This window comes from Mesoplodon densirostris, chromosome 5 (genome assembly GCF_025265405.1).
Source record: "Mesoplodon densirostris isolate mMesDen1 chromosome 5, mMesDen1 primary haplotype, whole genome shotgun sequence".
Classification (NCBI taxonomy): domain Eukaryota; kingdom Metazoa; phylum Chordata; class Mammalia; order Artiodactyla; family Ziphiidae; genus Mesoplodon; species Mesoplodon densirostris.
The window spans coordinates 91,862,065-91,885,774 of NC_082665.1; the positions used below are offsets into that span (position 1 = coordinate 91,862,065).

Here is a 23,710-nt window from a genome sequence, read left to right on the forward strand (position 1 = left end):
GGTCCTCTTCAGCCCTCTCAGACTGTCAAGGCACTGAAACTGTGGTTCAAGAAAACCTCTCAAGTTATTGAAAGGCTGTTCTTCACATTTAATGGGTTGGTTCTAAAGGTGGCATAGAAAGTTTTATGCCATTTCTCTTTCATCTATGCCATATTCCTATAGCTCAAGGTGAGAATGCTGAAAGACATTATGATAAAACTGAAGGTTTTCATTTTCATCCTCATATTTAAATATCCAGAGGATACCAGTAAAGTGGGTAATTGCAGATTATTAGGGAAGACTCTTACACATTTCAGTTGCCATGTTACTGCACAGCAATTTATGTCAGCTCTTAAATTATAAAGCTTGTTTGTCCCTGTGTTAATTTATCAGCCAACAAAATACGCATTTGCTGTGACAGTTAAATTATTCACAGAGGTTTTAGTTCCATTAGGCCCTTTTTCTGGGGCCCATCCTGGTACCTGTGATTTTAAGAAGCCAAAACAGGTGGCTTGAAGATCTTCACTTTGGCTTAGTGTTGTCAGAGTTCACTCTTTTTTTTTTTCTTTTTTGAACTATAGTTGATGTACACAGAGTTCCTTCATTCTTAATGCTATTTCTGGACCTTTATTGTTTACTCCCCTGTGAATAATACTTGATAATCTGGTTGTCTTTGGTGAACCAGTTTTCTTTGGGCCCCTGAGCTGACCAGTGTCTTCTATAACCACCAGCTTTCCTCAGCATCATCTTCTGGATAATTTTCTTCTCACCCCAATCTCTCTTTACCTTTTGCCCATCCAGTGATCTCTGAGTTATTGATTTGGCTCATTTAGTTTCAAGTGCCCCACACCCCAGCCAGGTTTTCCCATGAGGCTGTTGGGAGTAGGTTCTATTCTGCCTGGTTCAGCTCTGTCATCAAAGAGAAACTTTTCCACAGTTAAAGTTGCAGGATAATGGACTTCTGAATATCTTAAGCAAGATTATCACATAGGTGAATAAATTTGCATAGTATCAGGTTGAGTCCAGAAAAGTGATAATATATAGATGTTAAAGAAACTACACAAAATACGAACGTATAAGATGTGTGTGTGTGTGTATGTGTCTGTGTAACCTTCTAATGATTCATGCTACTTCTCTATTTTATTATACTTAAGTGGAATATCCAGGGCAAACACAGATACTCTGTCATAATGATAAATTATATAGTTTAATCCCACTTCACCAGTGATAACTCAGATACCTTTTACAAATGTAGTGCAAGAATAGCTTTTTCATGTTTGCGCCTAATTCCAGCAGAAACACCTAATTATAGAACAACATTAGCCAAAAAAAAAAAAAAAGAAAGAAAAGAAAAAAAAGCGTTTGCTTGGGGAAAAGGCTTTACGAGTAATCAGTGCAAAGCAGGAATCTCTTGCTGGGAATAATGTGGACCAGCCAAGGCTTCTGTGAGGTTTTTCTTTTTGGTTCTGTACTGCCTGGGTGACTTCTTCTCATCCATCACTTAATCAGGAAATCAAAAGACAGCAAGCTGCAAGACAGACTCTTGTTCCAGATAAACCCTGTGACCTCCTAACAGGTTACTGAATCTTCTGTGGGAGTTCAGCTGACCAAGTGACTTCTTATGTTTGGGGATTTATTCATGAGCCAGCAAAGCTGTGACTGATGTCACATAACCTGAGAGTGCTAGTTCTGTTCCTGGCTTCGTCGTCAGGCACAGCTGCTATATTCTGTTTTCTTTAGAAACTCAAATGAGGTGCCATATCTTTAAATTCAAATATATCAGATAAAACAGAGCCTATTTTTCCCTATGAGCATATGTATATCCTCTATTAAGCCTAATGAGCTAGGGACATGCTGAAAAGAACACCCACATAAGGTGATGGTACTGAGTATTAGCTGAAAAAGAAATAGGTTTTCGATGGGGACTGGGGAGGAGGTAGAAAAAGAACAAGAAGAAAAAGACCTTCATGTATTAAATGGTTTAAAGATACAGCATATAAAATAGGAATGCTTTTATTCCTTTTGTATTTTCCGAGGACAGTTCTGCCCATGAATCCACAAAATGGTACAGATACAAATGCATCACATTTGCCTGCTGTGATTAAATTTCTCTAATTACACAACCACACTTGATATGCGGGCCTGATGTATCACCTCTTTTTTTTTCTTTTGTAATCATTGTTATATCCGTGCTCTATAATCAACGTTCATCACAGCTAATTAGACTTTCTTCGTCTGTTGTTTCTGAGGTCTGACATTCCTAGGGTTCAACTGCAAGATTCATTTTTGAACATTTCTGGAGGAAAAAAAACAAATGAAAATTCTAGGGCTGTATTATTCACAAATGGCTTTTTGAAATTTTAATGTACTATGTGTTTCTTATTTTATTGAATTTAAATGATTACTCTTGGTGCAGGAGACCAAGTCCTGCATGATTTTGCACGACTATTCTATGATTTACAAGTACATTCTTGTTGGTAAAGGAGCTGGCAGTCTTCCTTATTGCTCAAGATCTTGTAGATTTCTGTGTGATTCCTGAGGACAGACATTTTTGTTGTATTAGTTTGACATTAATGTTGATTTCTCTTCTAAAAGGAATAGAATGCTGCAGATTTATATCATTTACAGCTTCAAAGCTTATGTTCATTCTCAAATGCAGTTTTCTTTCAGCAAATGTTTTTAATTATGGACACTTTAAATGTGAAATTACAGTGATAAGAAAGCTAGTTAAATTTTAGCTAGTCTATTACAACAAATTTAATCTACTTTCTAGATGTTAATTTGAGGCCAAAGCTTTCAGCTCACTGCTTTGTTTTCTCATCTGGAAATCGCCCATCTCCTGCAGCCCCTTATTAAGGCAATTGTAATCCTTGAAGCTTTGATAGAAGGGTAAACCTAAGTGGAAGTCAGACATTCATTACCCATGTATATCCCACCTTCTTTATTTTGTGTTATCCTACCTTGTTTTCACCATCTTTTTTAATCTACATTTTCATTGTGGCTGTTTGAGCCTGTAATTTGGACTGAGTCATTCCCTGATAAACAACCCTGTGTTTCTGAGCAACCATTTTGTTTCCTGCTCTTGCGAAGTTCACAGTACACTAGAGGATCTCAGCCCATGAACACAGAATTACCACACAATCTGAAAAAGTAGATTAGAAAAGAGGTAACTTTGAAGCTTGAAGAGAGAATGAAAAATCAGTGTGAATAGTAGAAAGGCTCCACAGGAGAGGTGATACTTGTGCTGAGACATGAAGATATTAATGATAATAAAATTTCAATTTTAAATTAAATTAAAAATAAAATTTATGAAATGACATTTTCTGTGCTAGGTACTGTTCTAAACACTTAAACTGAATTAACTCCTTTAAACCTCAAGAACACTATGAAGTGCCATATATTATACCTATTTTATAGATAAGGAAACTGAGGCACAGAAAAGTTAGTTAACTTTACCAAGCTCACCAAACTTTACCAAGCTCATCTATGGAAAATAAAATCTGCCGCAGCAATATCTCCTTTTCCACATGTTCTTCTCAAACTTTGCCATTCCCACATAAAAAGAGGCAGTCTAATTCCTCTGCGTGAATCTGGATGGGTTTGGGACTCTGATGAAACCAGTAGAATTGTGGCAGAAGTGACGCTAAGTGACTTCCAAGGCTAGGTCAGGAAAGAAGATCCAACATCCACCCTGATCACTGGAACACTTGTGATGGAGCCCTGAGCTGCCAGGCTGCCAGTCCAGTTGTCCGAGGCCATCATGCTTTGAGTAAGTCCAAAGTAGCCCAAATGAGAGGCCACCTGGGGAATCTTGAGATTACAAGGAGAGAGAGACGTGTGCCTGGCTAGTCCCAGCAGCTCCAGTTCCCCTCTGCCCTTCTAGTTCCAGCCACTCTCTGGCTATAGCTGCATGAGTGGAGCCAGAACTGCCTCGCCAAGCCTGTCCCAAACTCGTGACCCACTGAAACCAGGACAACAAAATCATTGCTGTTTTTAAGCTACAAAATTTTGGCGGTTTTTGTTACACAGTAACACTATTGGTAACAGTCATACAGCGAATAAGTATTAGAGCCAGAATCTGGACCCACTGTGACTCCAGAGCCACTCTTGCTCCTTAGCCAGAAAATAAAGTTTGAGAAGATTTATGCACATTCCTTCAGATTTAAATAAAACCTTCATGTTATATGAACGTGTTGCAATAACCTCTCCTTCAAATCAATATTCTGAGAGAACAGAAAATGTTTTTGCTAGTGAACTTTTTCTTTTATGATTGAAAATTAAATGAGGGATGAATAAGAGAACGTTTAATGGGAACATAAACATATCAACTGTCATAACTGTAAAAGCTGACTGTCCAGCGATTGGGTAGATATATGTTGAACATCTGAGTAATGATTTCTAGCTATATTACAATGATATGGCAGTTTAGATAGAGGGGGAAACAGTGAAAAAAATTTTTTTTGAGGCAATGATTTCTGAATAGGCAGCTTGGAGTGGAAAAGACTGAAACTGCTTTAGAGCCAGAAAGCTTGGATTTTAGTGAGCTTAAATTTCAATCTTGCCTTTAGTTTATTTACAGCAACTTGTTGAATTGCATCTCCCACACTAGCCAGTAAGCTTACTTAGTATGGGAATGAAGCTTATCTTTTAAAAAAATATTGGGTTTGATCCTCCAGGCCCAGCCTAAAGAAGACATCCAGTAAATACTTACTAAGTGAGGGAATGACTATACAACACAGTATTGTTAACTATCATCACCATGCCATACATTAGATCTCCAAAAACCATTCATCTCATATAACTGAAACTTTGTACTATTTGACCAATATCGCCTCATTTCCCACTCCCCCCCCTTCCCCTGGCAACCACCACTCTACTCTGCTTCCATGGGTTTCATTATTTTAGATTCCACATAAAAGTGAGATTACGCAGTGTTTGTCTTTTTGTGCCTATTTTGCCTTTTTGTGCTTATTTCATTTAGCATGATGTCTTCCAGGTTCATCCATGTGTTGCAAATGATAGGATTCCCTTATTTTTTTTAAGGCTGAATAGTATTCCATTGTGTATATATGCCATATTTTCTTTATCTATTAGACCATTGATGAACATTTAGGTGGATTTCCTGTCTTGGCTATTGTGAATAATGCTGCAATGAACCTAGAAGTGCAGATATCTCAAGATTCATTTCCTTCAGATATACACCCAGAAGTAGGATTGCTGGATCCTCTGATAGTTCTATTTTTTTAATGTTTTGAGGAACCTCAGTACTGTTTTCTATAATGGCTGCACCAATTTACATCCCTCCCAGTAGTGCTCAAGAGTAGCCTTTTCTCCACATCCTCACCAACACTTGTTACTTGTTTTGTTTTTGATATTTGCTATTCTAATAAGTGTGAGGTGACATGTCATTGTGGTTTTTGTTTGCATGTCCCTGATGATTATTGATGTTGGGTACCTTTTCAATACCTGTTGGTTATTTCTATGTCTTCTTTTGAGAAATGTCTATTTAGCTCCTTTGCCCATTTTTTAATTGATATATATATATATATATATATATATATATATATATATATATATATGCCACTGAGTTGTATAAGTTCCTTATATATTACCTCTTCTTCACAGACACACACACACACACACACACACACATGCAATGGCAATTATATAGAAGTGATGGATAAGTTATTTACCTTGACTGTAGTGATCTTTGCACAATGTATACATACATCAAAACATCAAATTGTATACATTAAATATACACAATTTGTATACGCCAAAGATATCTCAATACAATTATTAGGAAAAAGAATAATTATAACTCTTAGAGCATTAGTTGCCTTATACCTAAAATATAAATCAATAGCTGAGTGTGCAATGCAGAAATTATCAGCACTTGTCATACCTTGGACTGGGAAATTTTCTAGGTCATAGGGAGACCTGTACTTCATAAATAAATGAATAGCTACTTTTAAAATTTGTCTTCTTGACATGTTAGAAGATAGATCAACATTATGGGTAAAACAAACACTATTAGCACTAACGTGACATCTGTTCCTCCCATTGTCCTGTAATGATGCATGAATGAAAGAAGACTTGAGAATCCAGCTAAAAGATAGATTGAGAATATCTCATTTTACTTTAGGTGACAGAGGCTCATATGATTTCTTAATACTCTTCTGGGATAGAAGTTTCTTTCTCAACCATGGCTACCTTAATTTAGAAAGTTGTATTGTACTGTCATTAATAATAAGGCCTACTCTACTTCTCTGGTTTGTGAAGTTTAAATGCAACTCAGAATATGAGAACATGATGCAAATATACAAATGTGAATTATGTGAAGCGATATATAATTGGTAATTATAATTATTAACTATGACTAATTTGTGTTGCTGATAGCTTAAGGAAAATATAGACCAAAAGAGCAAATCGGTTTTAGTTCCTCATCTAATCTTTGTTAGCTGTGTTATAGACTTGTCATGACTTTTTGACTTCATGGACAAGAGCTAACAATTCAGTAAGACTGTGTTTTCTACAAACTTGCAGCCTTCCAGCATATCACACAGTGGAGGTATTTTTTTGCAGCTACTTGGTGAGAGTTATATACAAGTTGCATAGAGAATTTGAATTAAAGGCAATTGCACTTGGAAGGTACATTACTATGAATTGGAAAAAAGAAAAAAAGAGAACAAATTTCATTTGTAACTAACATATGAGAAATAATGATAATAATAATAATAGGTTACCCTTACTGTGTGACTAAATGGTTCCATTCATTTTACAGGTAATAATTCATTTAATTTTCACAGTAAACCAGTGGGGCAGGTACTATTGCTATTAATATTACCCTCATTGTACAGATGAGGAAACTGAAGAATAGAGAGGATAAGTGAATTCCCCAAGTAAGCAAAGGATCTGATATTCAGATTCAGTCCAAACAACATAGTCTTCACCATATCACTATAGTTAGTATGTGATTATTAGTTTCAGTTGAAAATTTCAGTTAAAAATTGCTTTATAAATATCCCAAAATATTTCAAACACATCTAATTATTAACAGGTAAGAACTATAGTAAGAAGGTACTGATTTTAGAATTGTTATTCAATGTTGCTGATTTATTGCAAATTTAGTGAGCTTAAAGTCAGCATAACATTAGTTTTAATATTTTTGTCACCTTTTGAAAAATTCTTAAAAAATAAATATATATCTAGAAATGCAAGCTGCATTGACTGAATGTGCTGTAATATAATGTTTTTTTTCAATGCCTCTGGTTTCATTTATTTAAAGTAGCCATTGTTTAATGTAAGTTTTTCCTATCAAAATCTAATTGGCCATTCGCAGCAACATAGATGGACCTAGAGAATATTATGAAATTAGTGAAATAAGTCAGGCAGAGAAAGACAGATACTATATGATATCACTTATATGTGGAATCTAAAAAAGTAATACAAATGAATTTATATACAAAACAGAAATAGACTCACAGACATAGGAAACAAACTTATGGTTACCAAAGGGGAAACGGGTGGGGTGGGACAAATTAGGAGTATGGGATTAACAGATACAAACTACTATGCATAAACCAGATAAGCAACAAGGATTTACTGTATAGCACAGGGAATTATACCCAATATCTTATAATAACCTATAATGAAATATAATTTGCAAAAAAAAGAATCACTACATTGTACACCTGAAACCAACCCAATATTGTAGATCAATTATACTTCAATAAAAAAAATGTTTTTTCCACAATTCCTCTTGTTAGATGAAATTATGATTAATCTTTTTTTTTTCTTTTTTTTTTGCGGTACGTGGGCCTCTCACTGTGGTGGCCTCTCCCGTTGCGGAGCACAGGCTCCGGACACGCAGGCTCAGCGGCCATGGCTCACGGGCCCAGCCGCTCTGCGGTATGTGGGATCTTCCCAGACCGGGGCACGAACCCATGTCCCCTGCATCGGCAGGCGGACTCTCAACCACTGCGCCACCAGGGAAGCCCTATGATTAATCTTTTTAAGAAGTCTTTTAGTGGAAATATAAAAGAAAAATAAAGCATTTGTATATAGTATGTGAGAGTGCATTTATGTTGGGTTTCAAAATTTGCAAAGCATTTTTATAGGTTTTATAATAGTTATACTTCTCAACATTTTTATGAATTGTCATCATATTCTTTTTCAAATGAATAAGACGCAGCTCACAAATGTGAAGTGAATTGCACAGTTTCTCACATAAGGGTTAGAACTCAGATTCAAACTTTGATCCTCAGAGGATGAAGTTCAGTATTATACTGCATTATAGCTGTGATTGTTTCTTCCTTCCTGTACAGTGGTGGTGTAAGGAATGAGGGCACTGGATTGTAAGAATGGATCTCCTCTCCTCTTCTCTGGTAATCTAACACATTTCCACATTCCTCCTTTCTTTCTCTCTACCACCAATAATGAATAGTAGAAGAAGGAACTCGGTTGGGCCTCAGGAGACTCATAAAGGTTAAGATTTTTGTTTTGAGGGTCTCAGTTTGTTCTTTAGTGACTAAGAGTAGAACAAGGTGCTAAAATCTTGATGTGAAACCACAGATGCACTATTTTAAGGAAAATCCTAGAATTAAAACGATGCATGCAAGTGTATGCTATTGGCATTATAAAAATTCTTCAGAATAAATATATGGTTAACATACTTCATTTATAATTCTATACTCCCAAAATGAGATCGTAAAGACCCAGAACATTGTTTAAATACATTTCCCAATTATATTTTAGGCATGTATGAATTTTCCAGAGATGTTGATTATTGCCATATCTTAACCTGTAGAGAATTATATTAAGCTTGGGACCTAAAGAGAAATCAACTGATTTGCTGGAAAAGCTAATTGCAATAAGGAGCTTAGGTCATCACTCCAGCAAGTCTATTGATTTGAAAATGACTATGATACATAAAATGTGTATGCACTTTGGGGGTAATTTTCACAAAACAAACACACAATCCTTTAAAAACAAAAATGTGCATGCTAAATTGGGCCAAATATATTTGATTTAGAGAAAGTTGTGAGTAAAAATTGAAACACTTCTGATTTTGCTTCTTTACTCTGCCCTGTGACCAACTCTGTTTAGTATTTGCTAAGTTTCTGAAAGCAGTATAAGCAATCACTAAAACCCAATAACTACAAACTAAATGGATCATGTGACTTTAGAAGTGAAACATGTTTTAGGAAAATGATCAAATATACAGAGCCCAAATTCACAAATTTGTTTAAAGATAGAAATTAATAGCTTATTTTTGTAGCTAACTTAACAGATCTTTTATGCATTTGCAGTTCTGTTATATTATTTTGTCCTACAACTAGAAATGCAACACTGCCCTTGCAAACATCATATTTAATTCTTGAAGAGACTGCAGTATGTCATTACAGATGGATTGATAGCCTTAATGATGTCATTGAACTTTTGTCATGCCTAACCTGGAAGACTTGCTATATGTCAGAGAATTTTTGTCGTTCATCTTGCTTTTGAGAGGCCAAATTTATTTGCAACCTTGAATGACATTGGGCACATGAAACAGCCTGAAATCTATCATGCAGTGAGTATTTTATAAAACTGCAGTTTTAAATCCTAAGTGTTGACTTGGCTTTCAGAACCATCTTCAAAGCCAATGACTTTCAAATTTTTTACTTATGAACACTGATTTTCAGTTGATAAAAATAACATTATATTTTCATATATACTTTTCTGAGTACTTGAGGTCACCAAATGTTCACCATGCTTTCTTATTTACTTTTTAAAGTAGAAAAAAAATACAATTGGTAATGCATGTTTATATTTTTTTAATTTATTAATGTCAATATGTAGCAGACCAGTGAGCAAGCACTAGCAATGAAGTCTATCTTTTGGTTGGATTATTCAGCCAATTTTTTGAAAAATCTCAGATTGTACATAAATACAACAGGGTTGTATAAAAATAGTGTTATAAGAGGAAAAGCAAAATTGTTTTTGAGCTTTCTGTGTGTAGAGCAAGAAATATGGCATATGTTACGATAAATTTATAATTCCATCCATATAAGATGGAATTCATGTTCAATACAAATTAAACATGAGAGCAATTGATTGCTTTATACGAACCAGGCTTGAATTCTCAAGTATAAATAAATAATAATAGATAATGTTTAGTTAATAATAACAGTAAGAGCTTACTTTAAGCTAGAAACTGTTATATTAAATGTATTATATAACTTGATCCTCACAATAGTCTTGTAAAATAATTACTTTTTTCCCCTTACTATACAGATAACAAAATTAAGAACTGTGAAGCTAGCATCAAATATTTTATAAAGAAGTTTACTCTTGTGCTCATTTGTGCCCTGGCAGACCAAGACTTAAGCTTGATAATAAGAGCCATTGCGTTTGGAATTGTTGCCCAGGAAACTCACTTGCCTGTTACATTTAGTTGTCCTTAAAGGGTTTCTACTTTAGCCCTGGCAGGAAGTTCTTGGTATAGATAGTGTGCCATCCTCTCCTTTCATCAAATCTTCAGTACATAAGCATGGGTCTAGTTTTCAGGAGAATAGTGGTCTCTTGCATACCTTCCACAGAGAGTATTCTAGAATGCTATCCTTATCACTTGAATATGAAGATTCCTCCAGAGATCAGAAGCATTCACATGCATTGCTGCTTTCTCAAGTATGGAGCATCCAACTCATTGAATGATACAGCCTTGGCCACAGGAAATGGACTGAAGAGAATGCCAACATTCTATATCATTGAGCAGCTTTAATCTCTTTACAAAGCAGCTTAACAAGCAAAATCTTAAAGATCATTCATCTTTTTATAAAAGCATGCCACGTATTCTAAAATTCAAGTGAATACACTAGAAGTCATATACTTGTGCACCATGGCAAGAGTATATAAAAAAAAGAAAGGGAAGGTAGTAGGAAACTTTTAGCCTTAACTTAAAATATATACTTTTTACATTTATTGTGCTCTTTTCCTGAAAGTATGCTCATTACAGAGAAGTTTAGGAAACAGGCAAGTGCAGAGCAACAAAACAAAACCAACTGTAATAAATCATTCAAAGGTAAGAAGGCTTCCCTGATGGCGCAGTGGTTGAGAGTCCCCCTGCCGATGCAGGGGACACGGGTTCGTGCCCCGGTCTGGGAGGATCCTACATGCCGCGGAGTGGCTGGGCCCGTGAGCATGGCTGCTGAGCCTGCGTGTCCGGAGCCTGTGCTCCGCGATGGGAGAGGCCACAGCAGTGAGAGGCCCGCGTACCGCAAAAAAAAAAAGATAAGGACTTTTAGCATATTTGAGTATGTACTTGCATTTAAAAAAACACATGTATTAACACGTTAAGTAGATATATGAGGTGATCATTATATATGTATATGTAAGTATACACACCCTTAGTGTGTCATATTTGCAGAGGTATATAAATATTCTCCTGGCCTGTGATGGTTAATTATCATATAGTGGTCCTTGATTCATATGTATTATAATTTACTTACTGCAGTTTGATATTTAGTTTCTATTTTTTTCCCCTCTGGTATTAAAAAATACATAAATCATTATAGACACTTGTGATTATCTCTTTATGATATATTCTTTTTCTTTGAAAGTAGAATTGCTGGGTGGAAAAGTGTATGCATATCCTGATTTTTGTAGACTCTCAGAAACTATTTCTCAGCTTGTGCTCTTACTAGCAAAGTATGGTACATTGCTTTTGTCACACCCTTACAACACTTACACATTAGTATTGATTTTAATCTTTGTAAATCTGATAAAGAAGCAATAGTATAACTTTATTTTTATTTTAATTTCTTTGATTATCAGGTTCAAAAATATTTGACATTTATTGGACATTTGTATTTCTGATTTTTTTTAATTTATCACATTTCATTAGATCAAATTTCTGTTAGGGAGAGTTCACCTTTTCCTATTGATTTATATTAACCTTTTATATATTAATGATTTCTGCCCTTTTTTTTTTGATTTCTGCCCTTTTTGCCTTCTATGTGTCAATGTTGTTTTCTTCATTTCTTATTTGTCTTTTAATTTTGGTCTCTTGGAATGGTAGATTTTAAAGTTTATGTGGAGCAATCTATCAGCTTCTTTCATTTATGTTTTTCACTACTGGTGTTAATCTACTTCCCAAAACATGAAACACATTTGTAAAATATCTTTAACAGTTTTTTGTGATACTAAAATTCTTACTGAGCAGAAGAGATTTTAAGTCCTTTTAATGTTATTTTTATATACTAATCATTTTGACCAACAAAACCTTTAATTATCTTTTATTTCTTAAACTCCTGCTACATTAGCCCCATCTTATCTACTTGATTATGAGTTTTCTGAAGGGCCAAATTCAGTTTGACACTTGTTAATATTGTTCATGATTGTTACAGTTTAAAGTAAACAGACATATGTGGAAAGGGATCCTTACACATGTTATTTATTATTTTAATATTTCAGAATCAAAACTGGGTCTCTTTATTGACAGTTTTCTCTCATATTACCTCCCAGAGATATATTTATTCACATTCTTTAGGAGTAAAAGACCTTGTCTTCAACTCTCCTGTAATCAGATATAATAGTCTAGGGAAAGGATTCAAATATTTTTAGTAACAAAAACAACCATTTTATTCAAATAGATTTTAAGTTGAGAGCTATCCAATATAAAAGTAATAAAAGCAATTTTTCACTTATTGAATTAGAGGAGTTATGCTAGGGTGCTCCTTCTCCTCATCCTCCTCTCCATCCCTATCCAGGCCTTCCCTGAGAGACACCTGTGAATCTTTAAGGATTTGAAGCCAAGTCTTTCAGACCAGGAAGTGTAAAGTCATATGCTTTCAGAGCCAGTCAAATAAAGAAATGAGTGAGACTGCTCAGTGAGAAGGGATATGTTGTGGGAAAGACTGTGGTGAACTGGAAAACACATAGAAAGTATGAGTGTGGTCCAAAAGCATAAAATATTTTCCAAAACCCTGTTCAGGACTATGCAAACCAGCATTACTTTCCTTTTAAAATTCTAGATTTATTTCAGGTAAAACCAGGCAGAGGCAATTTGGGCCATATTGTTTCAGCTTTCAGTTGAACTAATTTAGCCATAATATGCTATTACATTAGGCCTCACCTCTTAGTACAGGTCAATATTAGTCAAAAATTGATGTAAAAAATGTTGGCATTTTTGGAAAAACCTCTGTTGAAGATTCATCATTGTTTTATCCAGTAATCCTTATGTTCAAACAGATTTCCATAAGAATTTAATAAGAGTAAAAATCCATCCCTCCTAAAAACCAAATTATTTCCCTTTGAACAGTCTCCAAGAATTGTATAATCCATTGTTTTATTCTTTTTTATTGCCCGTCAGACATCTCAGACCAATTTTTTAAAGTAATGATGATACAAGTAATATTACAACCCAAACTAAAACTTTAAAAGACATAACTCTACTATTGTTATGTCAAATTATTTAATTTTTTAATCTTTCCAAGCTTTCTCCATAAGAATATATGGCTTTTATAGCTGCAACTAAAACACAGAAACAATTTGTTATCCATTTCAACATAACAGTTCTCCATGTTGCTTTATAGCCATCACAATTACAACTTGTAATGACTGCTTTGAAGTGATACATTTAATTTACTTAGTTATTTCCATATTGATGAACATTTCAGTTGTAATAAATGTTTTATTTAACATATATATGACTTTCAGTTTTCTTTTTAATGGCCATAGCTTTTTTGAATAAGCATAATTTTTATGATTTCATCAGTTCATTGTGAGGCTTGCATGGTATTAAGCACAGAAAGGTGTCTAACACAGTTGAATTCCACTGGAATATATTTTTGGATGAATTCTTAAAAGTGGAATCACAGGACTCTTGATATCTGACCTATCCTAACATATCTCCTTTTTTTTTTTTTTCAGCAAACTAAGCTTAGAGAATAATATGTGAACTTGTACCCAAATATTCCTTAGGAAGTCAGCCTTCACTGATCTTTCTCTGTATTATATTTTGCAACACAAAGCTCAGGACCTAGTTATAGAGTCTTGTATTCTTTGTTAATCATTTCATGAATTCCTGGTTTATTGGCTGAGTCAAGTTTTAAGAAAAATAAACAAGCATGTAATGCCTCAGTTAATGGAGTTTTCTTTGGACTAGTGTAGTGTAAGGAAAAGTAAGGAAGATCAAGAAAAGTGTGAATAGGCATTCTTTTACTGGCTAAAATGGTCTACATGGTAGCAAACCTATTCTCGTTCTGAGAACAACTAGAAAAGTTGCATGTAATATAAAAAAATCACTCATCTGAAGATATCAGAGAATATCATGGCAGCCAGGAATGTCAGTGAGATAAGTTTTCCCTTTGAGGGATTGATTCATATGTGACATAGTGGGAAATGCCAAAAGATGAGGAGAAAATTGCTGCTAATAGGAAGAAAAGGTAGACAGGGCAGTCATCAGTCTCACTGGACTGGGAAGATGTAAATTGGCATTCAGAACTATCATGAAAGCCAAAGTTTGAGGGATCAAGATACTGGAGAGAGGGTATACCAGAAACCGCAGCAAGGATGTGATAAGGAAAAAAAACTACTATAAAAATATTAATTAGAAACTAGATATACAGTACTAAGAAAGGTTAAGAGAATGTTAAAGAACATAGGAATAGCAGATGTAGGGAACAGCCACTATTTCCAGGACTGAAGAAGAGTGCCCAAGAAAGGAACAAATTTAGAAACAGTCTCCTAATCTCCCCGCCAGGTTGAAATTCAGATCCAATTGGAGAGGTTGTGGCTGTAGGTCACTGGGTGGCGTAAAAGTTTGCTGAGGTGCTGCTGGCCAGAAATGGTGGATGGCAGTGAAATTCACTGGGAAGCTGCCTGTTGGAGTACTGGTGAGACTTGCTGAAGGGTACATACCACTGGTAGTGTAGCTGCTTGCTGATAGATAAGCTTCCAACTGACAGGGAAGCTGCCTACTGGTAGCCACAGTGTACATGCCTGTGAAACAGAAAGTACTAGAATCAAACTGATAAGTCCCTTCCTCTTACAGAGTTCATACAGTGCCCTCTACTAAGAAGGCTTACCATTGTACCACCTGGCAAGGGAGAAGTGTTTACAGGGTCCAGCTTCAATATTATAAAGCAAGTCAAAAAAGAGTGGATTGGTAAAAGTGAGAAAATTGATGATGTAATGTAAAATTTCACCTAAGAAGTAAAATTTATAAAAAGAATCAGCTATATATAATAGAAATGAAAAAGACTATAACTTTAATGCAGAATGCAGTAGATGGAATTAATGGTATATTATGAACAGTTGTTTATAGAATTAATAACCTAGAAGACAGGTCAGTAGAATATATCTATACTGAAGCAAATAAAGGAAAAAGATAATAAAACAAAAACAGAAAATAGCATAAGAAAAATGATGTATAGATCGAAGATCTCACAAACATGTGTTATGCAGTACGAGAAAGAGGAGAGAGAAAATGGGCAAAAACAGTATTTGAACTTATAATGGTGAGAACAATTTCTCTAAAACTGAAAGACATCAAACCACAGAAATGTGATGTACCATAAACTCCAAGGAGGAAAGCTACCAAAAAAACAAAACCAAAAAACAAAAAACCCACGTTAAAGTATACCATAGTAAAACATATCAGAAGCAAGACAAAAAGAAAATCTTAAAAGCAGACAGGGAAAAACAGTCACATTACAGTCAAAAGGAAATTTAAATGATAATGAAATGTCACTTTTGAAATGCTTAAAGAAAACAGTTGTCAACCTACAATTCTATTCCATTGAAAATATTTTTCAAAAATTAAAGTGTGATAAATGGGGGGAATAGGCAAATCTGTGCAGAAGAGTTCCAAATAATTTATATATATACCTTACCTTTAAGGAGGGGGAAGCATAACTCCACTCCTTAAATGTCGGCTGTGCATAATGACTTCATTCCAATGAATACTGGTATGGAAAACGGGAAGAATGAGAGTAAACTTACAGTGGGAAAACCTGACAAACACTGTCAGCCTGGGGATCAAGGTTGACATCAACAGCACTAAGTGATGTGTCGATAGTATGTACCCTTGATATGATCATGAAAATGGCACTTCACCTCCGGGGTCTTCCTCCTCAAAGCACATAATCCCAGTCTAATAATAAGGTAAACATGATAAAAATCCAAATTTTGAAACATTCTGTAAAATACCTGACCAGTACTCCTCAAAACTGTCAAGGTCATCAAAAGCAAAGAAAGTCTGAGAAACTGTCTCAGCCAACAGGGACCTAAGGGGACATGACAACTAATGTAATATGATACCCTGCAAAGGATCCTGGGACTTTAAAAGGACATTAGGTAAAAACTAAGAAAGTCTGAATAAAGTATGGACTTTAGTTCATAATAATGTATCAATATTGGCTCATTAATTATAATAAATGTACCACACTAATGTAAGATACTTATAATAGTGGAATATGGAATAAATGGGGTTTATGGAAACCCTCTACTATCTTTGCAGTTCTTCTGTAAATCTGAAAATGTTCTAAAAATTTTTTAAGTTTATTTAAAAACTAAGTTGAAAAATGTCATTTCCTGACAAATAAAATCTGAAAAAAAAAAATGTTGCCAGCAGATCCATATGAAAAGAAACACTAAAAGGAGTTTTCAGGCAGAGGGAACATTATTCCAAATAGAAGCACAGAAATCCAAGAAGCAATAATGAATACCAGAAAAGGCAAATATGTGGATAAAGCTAAATTACTATTGACTATATAAAACAATAACAATAAAGTCTTATGGGTTCTAAATATCTGAAGTTAAAATGCATGATAACAATAATATAAAAAACAGGAAAAGCATAAAGGGAATTAAAGTATAAGTTTCTAACATTGTCAGGGAAATGGTTAAAGTACTAATTTATATTAGACTTTAATAATAGATGTTGTAATATCTAGAGTAACCACCAAAAGAATAATAAAGGAATATATTACTGACAACCTAATAAAGAGTACATGTAGAACACTAAAAATTATAAATTTAAAAGGATCTAAGAGTTCAGAGTAAAAGTAATGTAAAATATATAGAAATTTAGAAAAATAGTAAAATGATAAATTTAATCCAAATATGTTAGTAATTACATTGAAAGTCAGTGATATAATACCATGGTGTAAAGATGTTAGAATGTTTAAAATAACACATACAGATAAAGATACATGGATATAGTTTCTCAAATATGTGAATACAAAAAGCCTAAAGTTTAGAAAATGAAATGTCATGCAAACACAGACCAAAAGAAAACTTATATAGCTACTAATAATCACAAAACCTCAACTTCTTGCAGGACATTTGGTCCTGTCTAAAATGTCCATGAGCATATTTGGTCCATGCCAAACAGTTTTGGACAAGACTGAATATCTGGGACCTTTTGGCATGGACCAGATGTCTAATGGAGGTTTTGGGCAGGACCAAATATCAAGGATTTTTTGGCATGGACAAAATGTCTTAGGCATGTTTTAGACAGGACCATATTTGCTAACACCTCAACTTTAATGAAAGAAAAGTAGCTGGATCTAAAGAGGAACATTTTATAATAACAAAGTGTTAATCTTTTGGAAGATGTGGCAATTCTGAACTTGTATGCCACTTAAAATAGGGCTTCAAAGTATATAAAACAAAAACTGCAGTCATAAAAGGAAAAACGTAAAATTAGGGAGAATTTACTCTGCCTCTCTCACTAACTGATATATAACAAATATATAAAAAATTCCTAAGGATATAAAGATATGAGAAACATGATTAATGGACTTGAACTAATTAAATATACATTTGTACATATTTGAAATATATACATATAAATAATTTATATGTGCATATATACATACAGAAAACATAGCACTTGACAATTGTATATCACACTTTATTTTCTAGTAGATATAGATTTTTTAAAAAATCAAAATTGACTCTGTGCTGGAATATAAAGCAAGACTTAACAGATTTTGAAGAACTGAAGTCATGAAGATCATATTCTCTGTCCACAGTGGAACCAATCTAGCATTTCATAATAACAAGATGATGGGAAGTTCCTAAAATGTTTGGACAACCCCCAGGATATACCTCAAAATAACCCAAACAAAAATATTAATTTAGAATAGGAGACATTTTGAATCAGATGATAATTAAATCATAACATAGCAAAACCTGTGGGATGTGGCTAATACTTTATTTTTAGGAAAATGTATAGCCTTAAATGAACATATTAGTGTGACACACTCTCTCCAAGAAGGTTGCCATCAATTTCTTTCTTCGAGACCATCAGGCAGTGAGAAAGTCAAAGTTAGGCACGTGGAGATAAAGGGAGATGCCCGACAAGCCTCTCAGATATTCCAACCATCTCAGCCCAAATCCCAACATGCGAGTGAAAAAGCCTGCATGCAAGTCTAACTCAAGCTGCCACCTGACTGCTCCCATATGTGAAAACCCAAATAAGGACCACCCAGCTGAGCCCTTCAATCCCCAGAAATGTGAAAGATAACAGTAAATTGCCTCTTTAAGCCACTTATTTGGGGGGTGGTTTGTTATACATTTATAGATAACCAGAAATATCTTTAAAGAATAAAGTCCAAAAATTAATTAACTAAATTTCAATCTCAGGAACTTAGAAGCAGAGCAATGAAAGAAATCTATACAGCCAAAAGTTTGTTCTTGGAAAAGATGAAGGTGAGAGATAGATAGATGATAGATAGGTAGATAGATAGTAAGTAGATAGATACCAAATCTGATCAAGAGAAAAAGAGAAGGCACACATTATTTATTTCAGGAATAGGAAAAGGAACCTTGCTACACATTGAACAGACATTAAAAATATAGGATGAGAACATTGTGAACAACTTAACAGAAATACATTTGAACATTCATATGAAAAGGACAAATTCCTCCAAACATATAATTTATCTAACATGTTTAAATGAAAATCTGAATATTCTTATTTATTAAAGAAGTGGAATCTGTAATTAAAAGTCTACACACACATACACAGGCACCCACACATACAGTATCCCAGGCCTAGATGGTATCATAAATGAATTCTTTCAAAAATCTAAGTAAGAAAGACAAAAGTCCCAGATTCTTCAGATAATAGAAAAAGAGGGAAAACATCCTCATTTGTTTAATCCACCCAGTATGACCTGGATGCCAAAACCTAACAAGAATATTACAGGAAAGAAAAAGTGCAGGAAAATCTCTTTCATGAATATAGTCACAAAAATCCTAACAAAATATTAGCTAACTGAATCCAGGAATATATAAAAGGGTAGTGTATCATTACCAGGTTCATTTCAGGGAGGCAAAAAAATCAATGTTGTTCATCATATTAACAGAATTAACTAGGAAAACCATATAATTGTCCTTCTAGATTCAGAAAAAGCAGTAAATAAAACTTAACACCTGTTTATGATACAAATACTTAAGAAACTAGAAGTAAAAAAGAACTTTTTTAATCTGATAAAACTAATCTATTTTTTAAAAAATCCCTACAGTACATATCATACCTACAGTGAAATGTTAAAAACTATCCTTTTGAATTCAGAAGCGAGACAAGGATAATCATTGCCACCATTTCTATTTAACATTCTACTTGACCCACTAGTAAAAGAATCAGTATTTTAAGAATTGGACAAATGGACAAAATATTTGAACAAGCATGTCAACAAGATGTTATCCAAATGGCCAATAACATGAAAAAGGTGTTTAACCTAATTAATCATCAGGAAAATGCAAATTAAAGTCACTATGTGATACTCTTATACACTCCCCAGAAGAACTAAAATGAAAAACAAAACAAAACAGAATATCCCAAACATTGGCAAGGATGAGTAGCATCTGGCCTCTAATATACCACTGGTGAGAGCGTAAATTGGAATAACCTCTTTAGAAGACTATTTGGCTGTAGCTACTAAAGCAGAACATATCATACCTTTTGATCCAGCAATTTCAGTCCTAGATATATTACCCCCCAAAATGTATATGTACATTCATTGAAGGCATGTATAAGAATGTTCGTAGCAACACTCTTTACAATAACCAAAAATAAGAAAATAGGTAAATTCCCATCAGCTGTGAAATGGATAAATAAAAAGTGTGGTGTATTCATAGATTTGAATAATATACAGGAATAGGAATGAGCGAAGTCCAAGTACAGTCTCATAATCTCATAAGCAGAATGCTGGACAAAAGAAGACAGACACGAAAAACACAGTATGATTCTACTTCTATATAGTTCCAAAAGACAAAACTAACCTATAGTGTTAAAGATCAGAATGGTTGTTACCTTCAGCTAGGCAGGGTGCACCTTGGGTGCTAGCCATGGTCTATTTCTTGGGGTTGCATTGCTATAGTTTATTTCTTAAGACTCATCAAACTGTCTCCTAAAGATCTGTATACTTTGTGTATGTCACATGTCAATGAAAAGTTAACTAAAAACAAATGGAAGCAGTCTCAACAGCTGCACAGCCAGGCCTCAGACAAATTCAGTTCTATCCAGTTGAGGTGCACCTTACCCCACTCTGCTTGGTACCTCATCATTTCTTCAGTATCGGTTCTCTGCACTCTTGGTTCCAAAGTTATGGGAACTCAGTTCCTCTTTGGCAGTGCTTTTACTTTGTCAGCTTCTTTGGCTGGTCTCAACTAACTCACTCTTCCTCTCCCCCTCTGTCTCTCTCTTCTTCACTCTGCCATCCTTACCTGCCCCTCCCCATTTCTTCTCTGCTCTCCACCCTCTCTGACTTCCGGCCACACTCATTTCCGGAAACAAATACCATTGTCAGCAAGTCAACATGCAGAAGTGACGACTTAGAGCAGAACAGGCCACTCACTAACAAACCTGCAGATGGGTTGGAATATTTATCAGCTGGCAGCTGGATGGGGGTGTACATAAAATTGAGCCCTATCTGTGAAGATGCTTTCTGGCCACAGGTTAAGAAGTAGGCTGTGGACAGACCCAGCACATGGACACACCCAAATCACACTTCTGTTTAGTCCTCAACCCCAGCTGGATTTGAATCATTGGAAGCCATGAAACTACCCTTTGACCTCCCCACACTGTTTAGCACAATGCCAGATATATAGTGGTGGGTGCTCAGTAATTATTTATCTGAGTAGCCCGCAACAAAACATTTAATGGATAAAAATAGGTGACCTGGTATTCTGACTTGCTAGTTCCTCACTCTCTTCTTAATCTCATCCCGAAATGATGACTTGGATGTGAAATATCTGGATCTGTACCATAAGCCTCCAAATTCCATAAGATTAGACAACCCCTTAGGGACACTGTTCTTTACATCAAAATTAGAGTGCGTTAGCTCTAATTAAAATAAGATACTATAGTTTTATCTCATTTCATCTGAGGTCAAAGAATAATGTCACTCTGTGATGGTACATTTTTAGGAGAGCCACTGAAGTCTTTATGTGTGTCTAGTTACAGGATGCTAATTCTGTTTACATAGTCAATTGCAGATATAAATGAATGTACCATGGTGTCTGTCAGGACCAATGCTGTAATACGATTGGCAGTTATTACTGCAAGTGTCAAGCTGGCCAGAAGCTGGTGGAAGATGGCAGAGGATGTGAAGGTAATGGTTAGGACTGTCTGCTTCCTGATAAGGAAAGAGAGGACATTTATGTAATGCAAAAGAGGGGCTTGTCTTTGATCCAGAGCCAGTTGAAGTGCCTGTGCTGAATGTTATCAAGAGCACAGATCTTCCTCTCGTGTCTAGATTACAAAATTGTAACCCTAAGAACACTTCAAGTAGCTTATTAGGAGAAACATATGATTATATGCTGGTTTGGCTGTGTCATGTTCTGATTGTGGAATTTCAATCGTTCATTTAAATCCCTGGGTAAAATACATATTTGTGAAAGCATTTTGTTTAATTCTAAAGTGAAAATGGTGCTTATCATAAAATACTCATATGTTGTTACAATAGAAAGAGAGGGACACAAAACTAACCACAGAGACAGCATTCTTAGTGTACAATTTACTTTTTTTTTTCACGAACTTCCATTTTCTGACTCCTTTTAAAATTCCTTCCTTCCTTCCTTTATTTATTAATTCATCATTTTGTTCACTTGATAATCATTGGGTTGCTGCTCTGTATCAGGCATTATTCCATGCTCTGGGGATATAAAAATTAATGAGAAATAAATTCTGCCCTGAAGGAGCTCACTGATTAGAGGCAAAGATTGAAACATAAGCCAAAACTTTACAGATTAGTGTTTTAAGGCATTGTAGAATGAGGTTAAGTGCACTGGATTCAAAGAGACCTGGATTTGAGTCTTAGCTCTGTCACTTACAATTTATATAACCTTGGGCATGTTATTTAATCTTGCTAAGACTCTTTCCTCAACTGTAAAATTTAGGATAATGGTAGCTCCTAAAACCACAAAAGTTGCTGCGGGAATTAAATAAGATAATGCATCTAAAGCACTTAGCATAGTGGATGGCATATAGTAGGTATTCAAATGATAACTATGAATTGCACTCTCATTTATGACCATGCTGTTTCCCACTTGGGGAATATAATTGGGACCACAGACCACTTCCTTGTCTTCTTCTCTAAAAGAGGAAACACCCAAAGTAAAATGATCCCTTGTGCCATGCCTTATAACTGTCCTTTCTGATTTTTCCCCCTATCTATCCTTACCATTTAAATGCTTGAGCATTTTATGTATTCAACCTTTTTTTTTTTTTAGATCACATAGAAGTGCATTTATTCTAACTATGTTTTAAGCACCATAAGCATCTCTGGTTAGCACCTCTGGTTCCCATTGACCTTACAAAATCACACTTATTTTTTCCCCTGACAATGTCAATTCCTAATGGGACATATCTGAATAAGTTGTTGGGATAAAACAAAACAAACAAAAGACATCTAACTGAAGGTGTCTGGTGCTGGGGCTGTGGGTTTGCTTGGGACTGCCAAGACTAGACAAGTTGTAGATGTGAGTAGGTTGGAGAATTTCTCAGATTCTCAGGAAGCAGTGTAGCATCTTACCTTCTGGAAATGTTCTGGCAGGCAGCAACAGGAAGGGCTCCAAACGGACAACCAGATGTTCAAGGGTGACTGCATCTGGGCCTTTCTGAGACAGGCTTCATTCCAGGCAGGGTCCTCTGCCTATAAGGATATAAATTTATAAAGGCAAGCCCTAAATTCACCCAGGTCCTTTTTCACTCAAGTGAGATCATCTTTGTTTCTGATGAGATTGTTTGGCAATGGTGTTTCCAGGATGGACTCAATATCAGAGAACCAGAGGAGTAAAGCACCCCATGGTGTCCAAATGAAAGGTAGAAAAATGGCCACTGAAGTTAGCATGATCTGCATGATGATGCACAACCCCTTCCTTGCCTGATAGGCAGTTTTGTTTCTTTTTGGCTGAGTATTACTTTTATCAACATGATTATTATCATAGATACATTTGAAGTGCCCAGCACAGCAATTAGCCAATTGTTGTTATTTTTATAACAACTATTAGGCTGATAAGACAGGGTAAACTTTATATCCACTAATTCATTTGTATGCAATTATCTCATATTTTAATTGAAATTAGTCCCTCTTCATATAAATGTCAACATTTTAGAGAACTGATTTCCATGCTTTCATTTAACTGATGATCATTCGTGCAGATGAAGTGTAACATCAGTATTTGTGAGAATAAGGGGTTTGACACTGAATTAACATTGACTTCCTACTTA

The 23,710-nt window shown here is 35.0% G+C and overlaps 1 protein-coding gene across 1 annotated transcript in view; it reads left to right on the plus strand.

The window, feature by feature from the left end:
• LOC132490490 (EGF-like and EMI domain-containing protein 1) overlaps positions 1–23,710 on the plus strand; it is a 505,293-nt gene that overhangs the window by 352,709 nt on the left and 128,874 nt on the right. Inside the window, 2 exon segments of the mRNA XM_060098831.1 lie at positions 21,475–21,486; positions 21,489–21,590. Of these exon segments, the coding sequence (XP_059954814.1) occupies positions 21,475–21,486; positions 21,489–21,590 (114 nt within the window).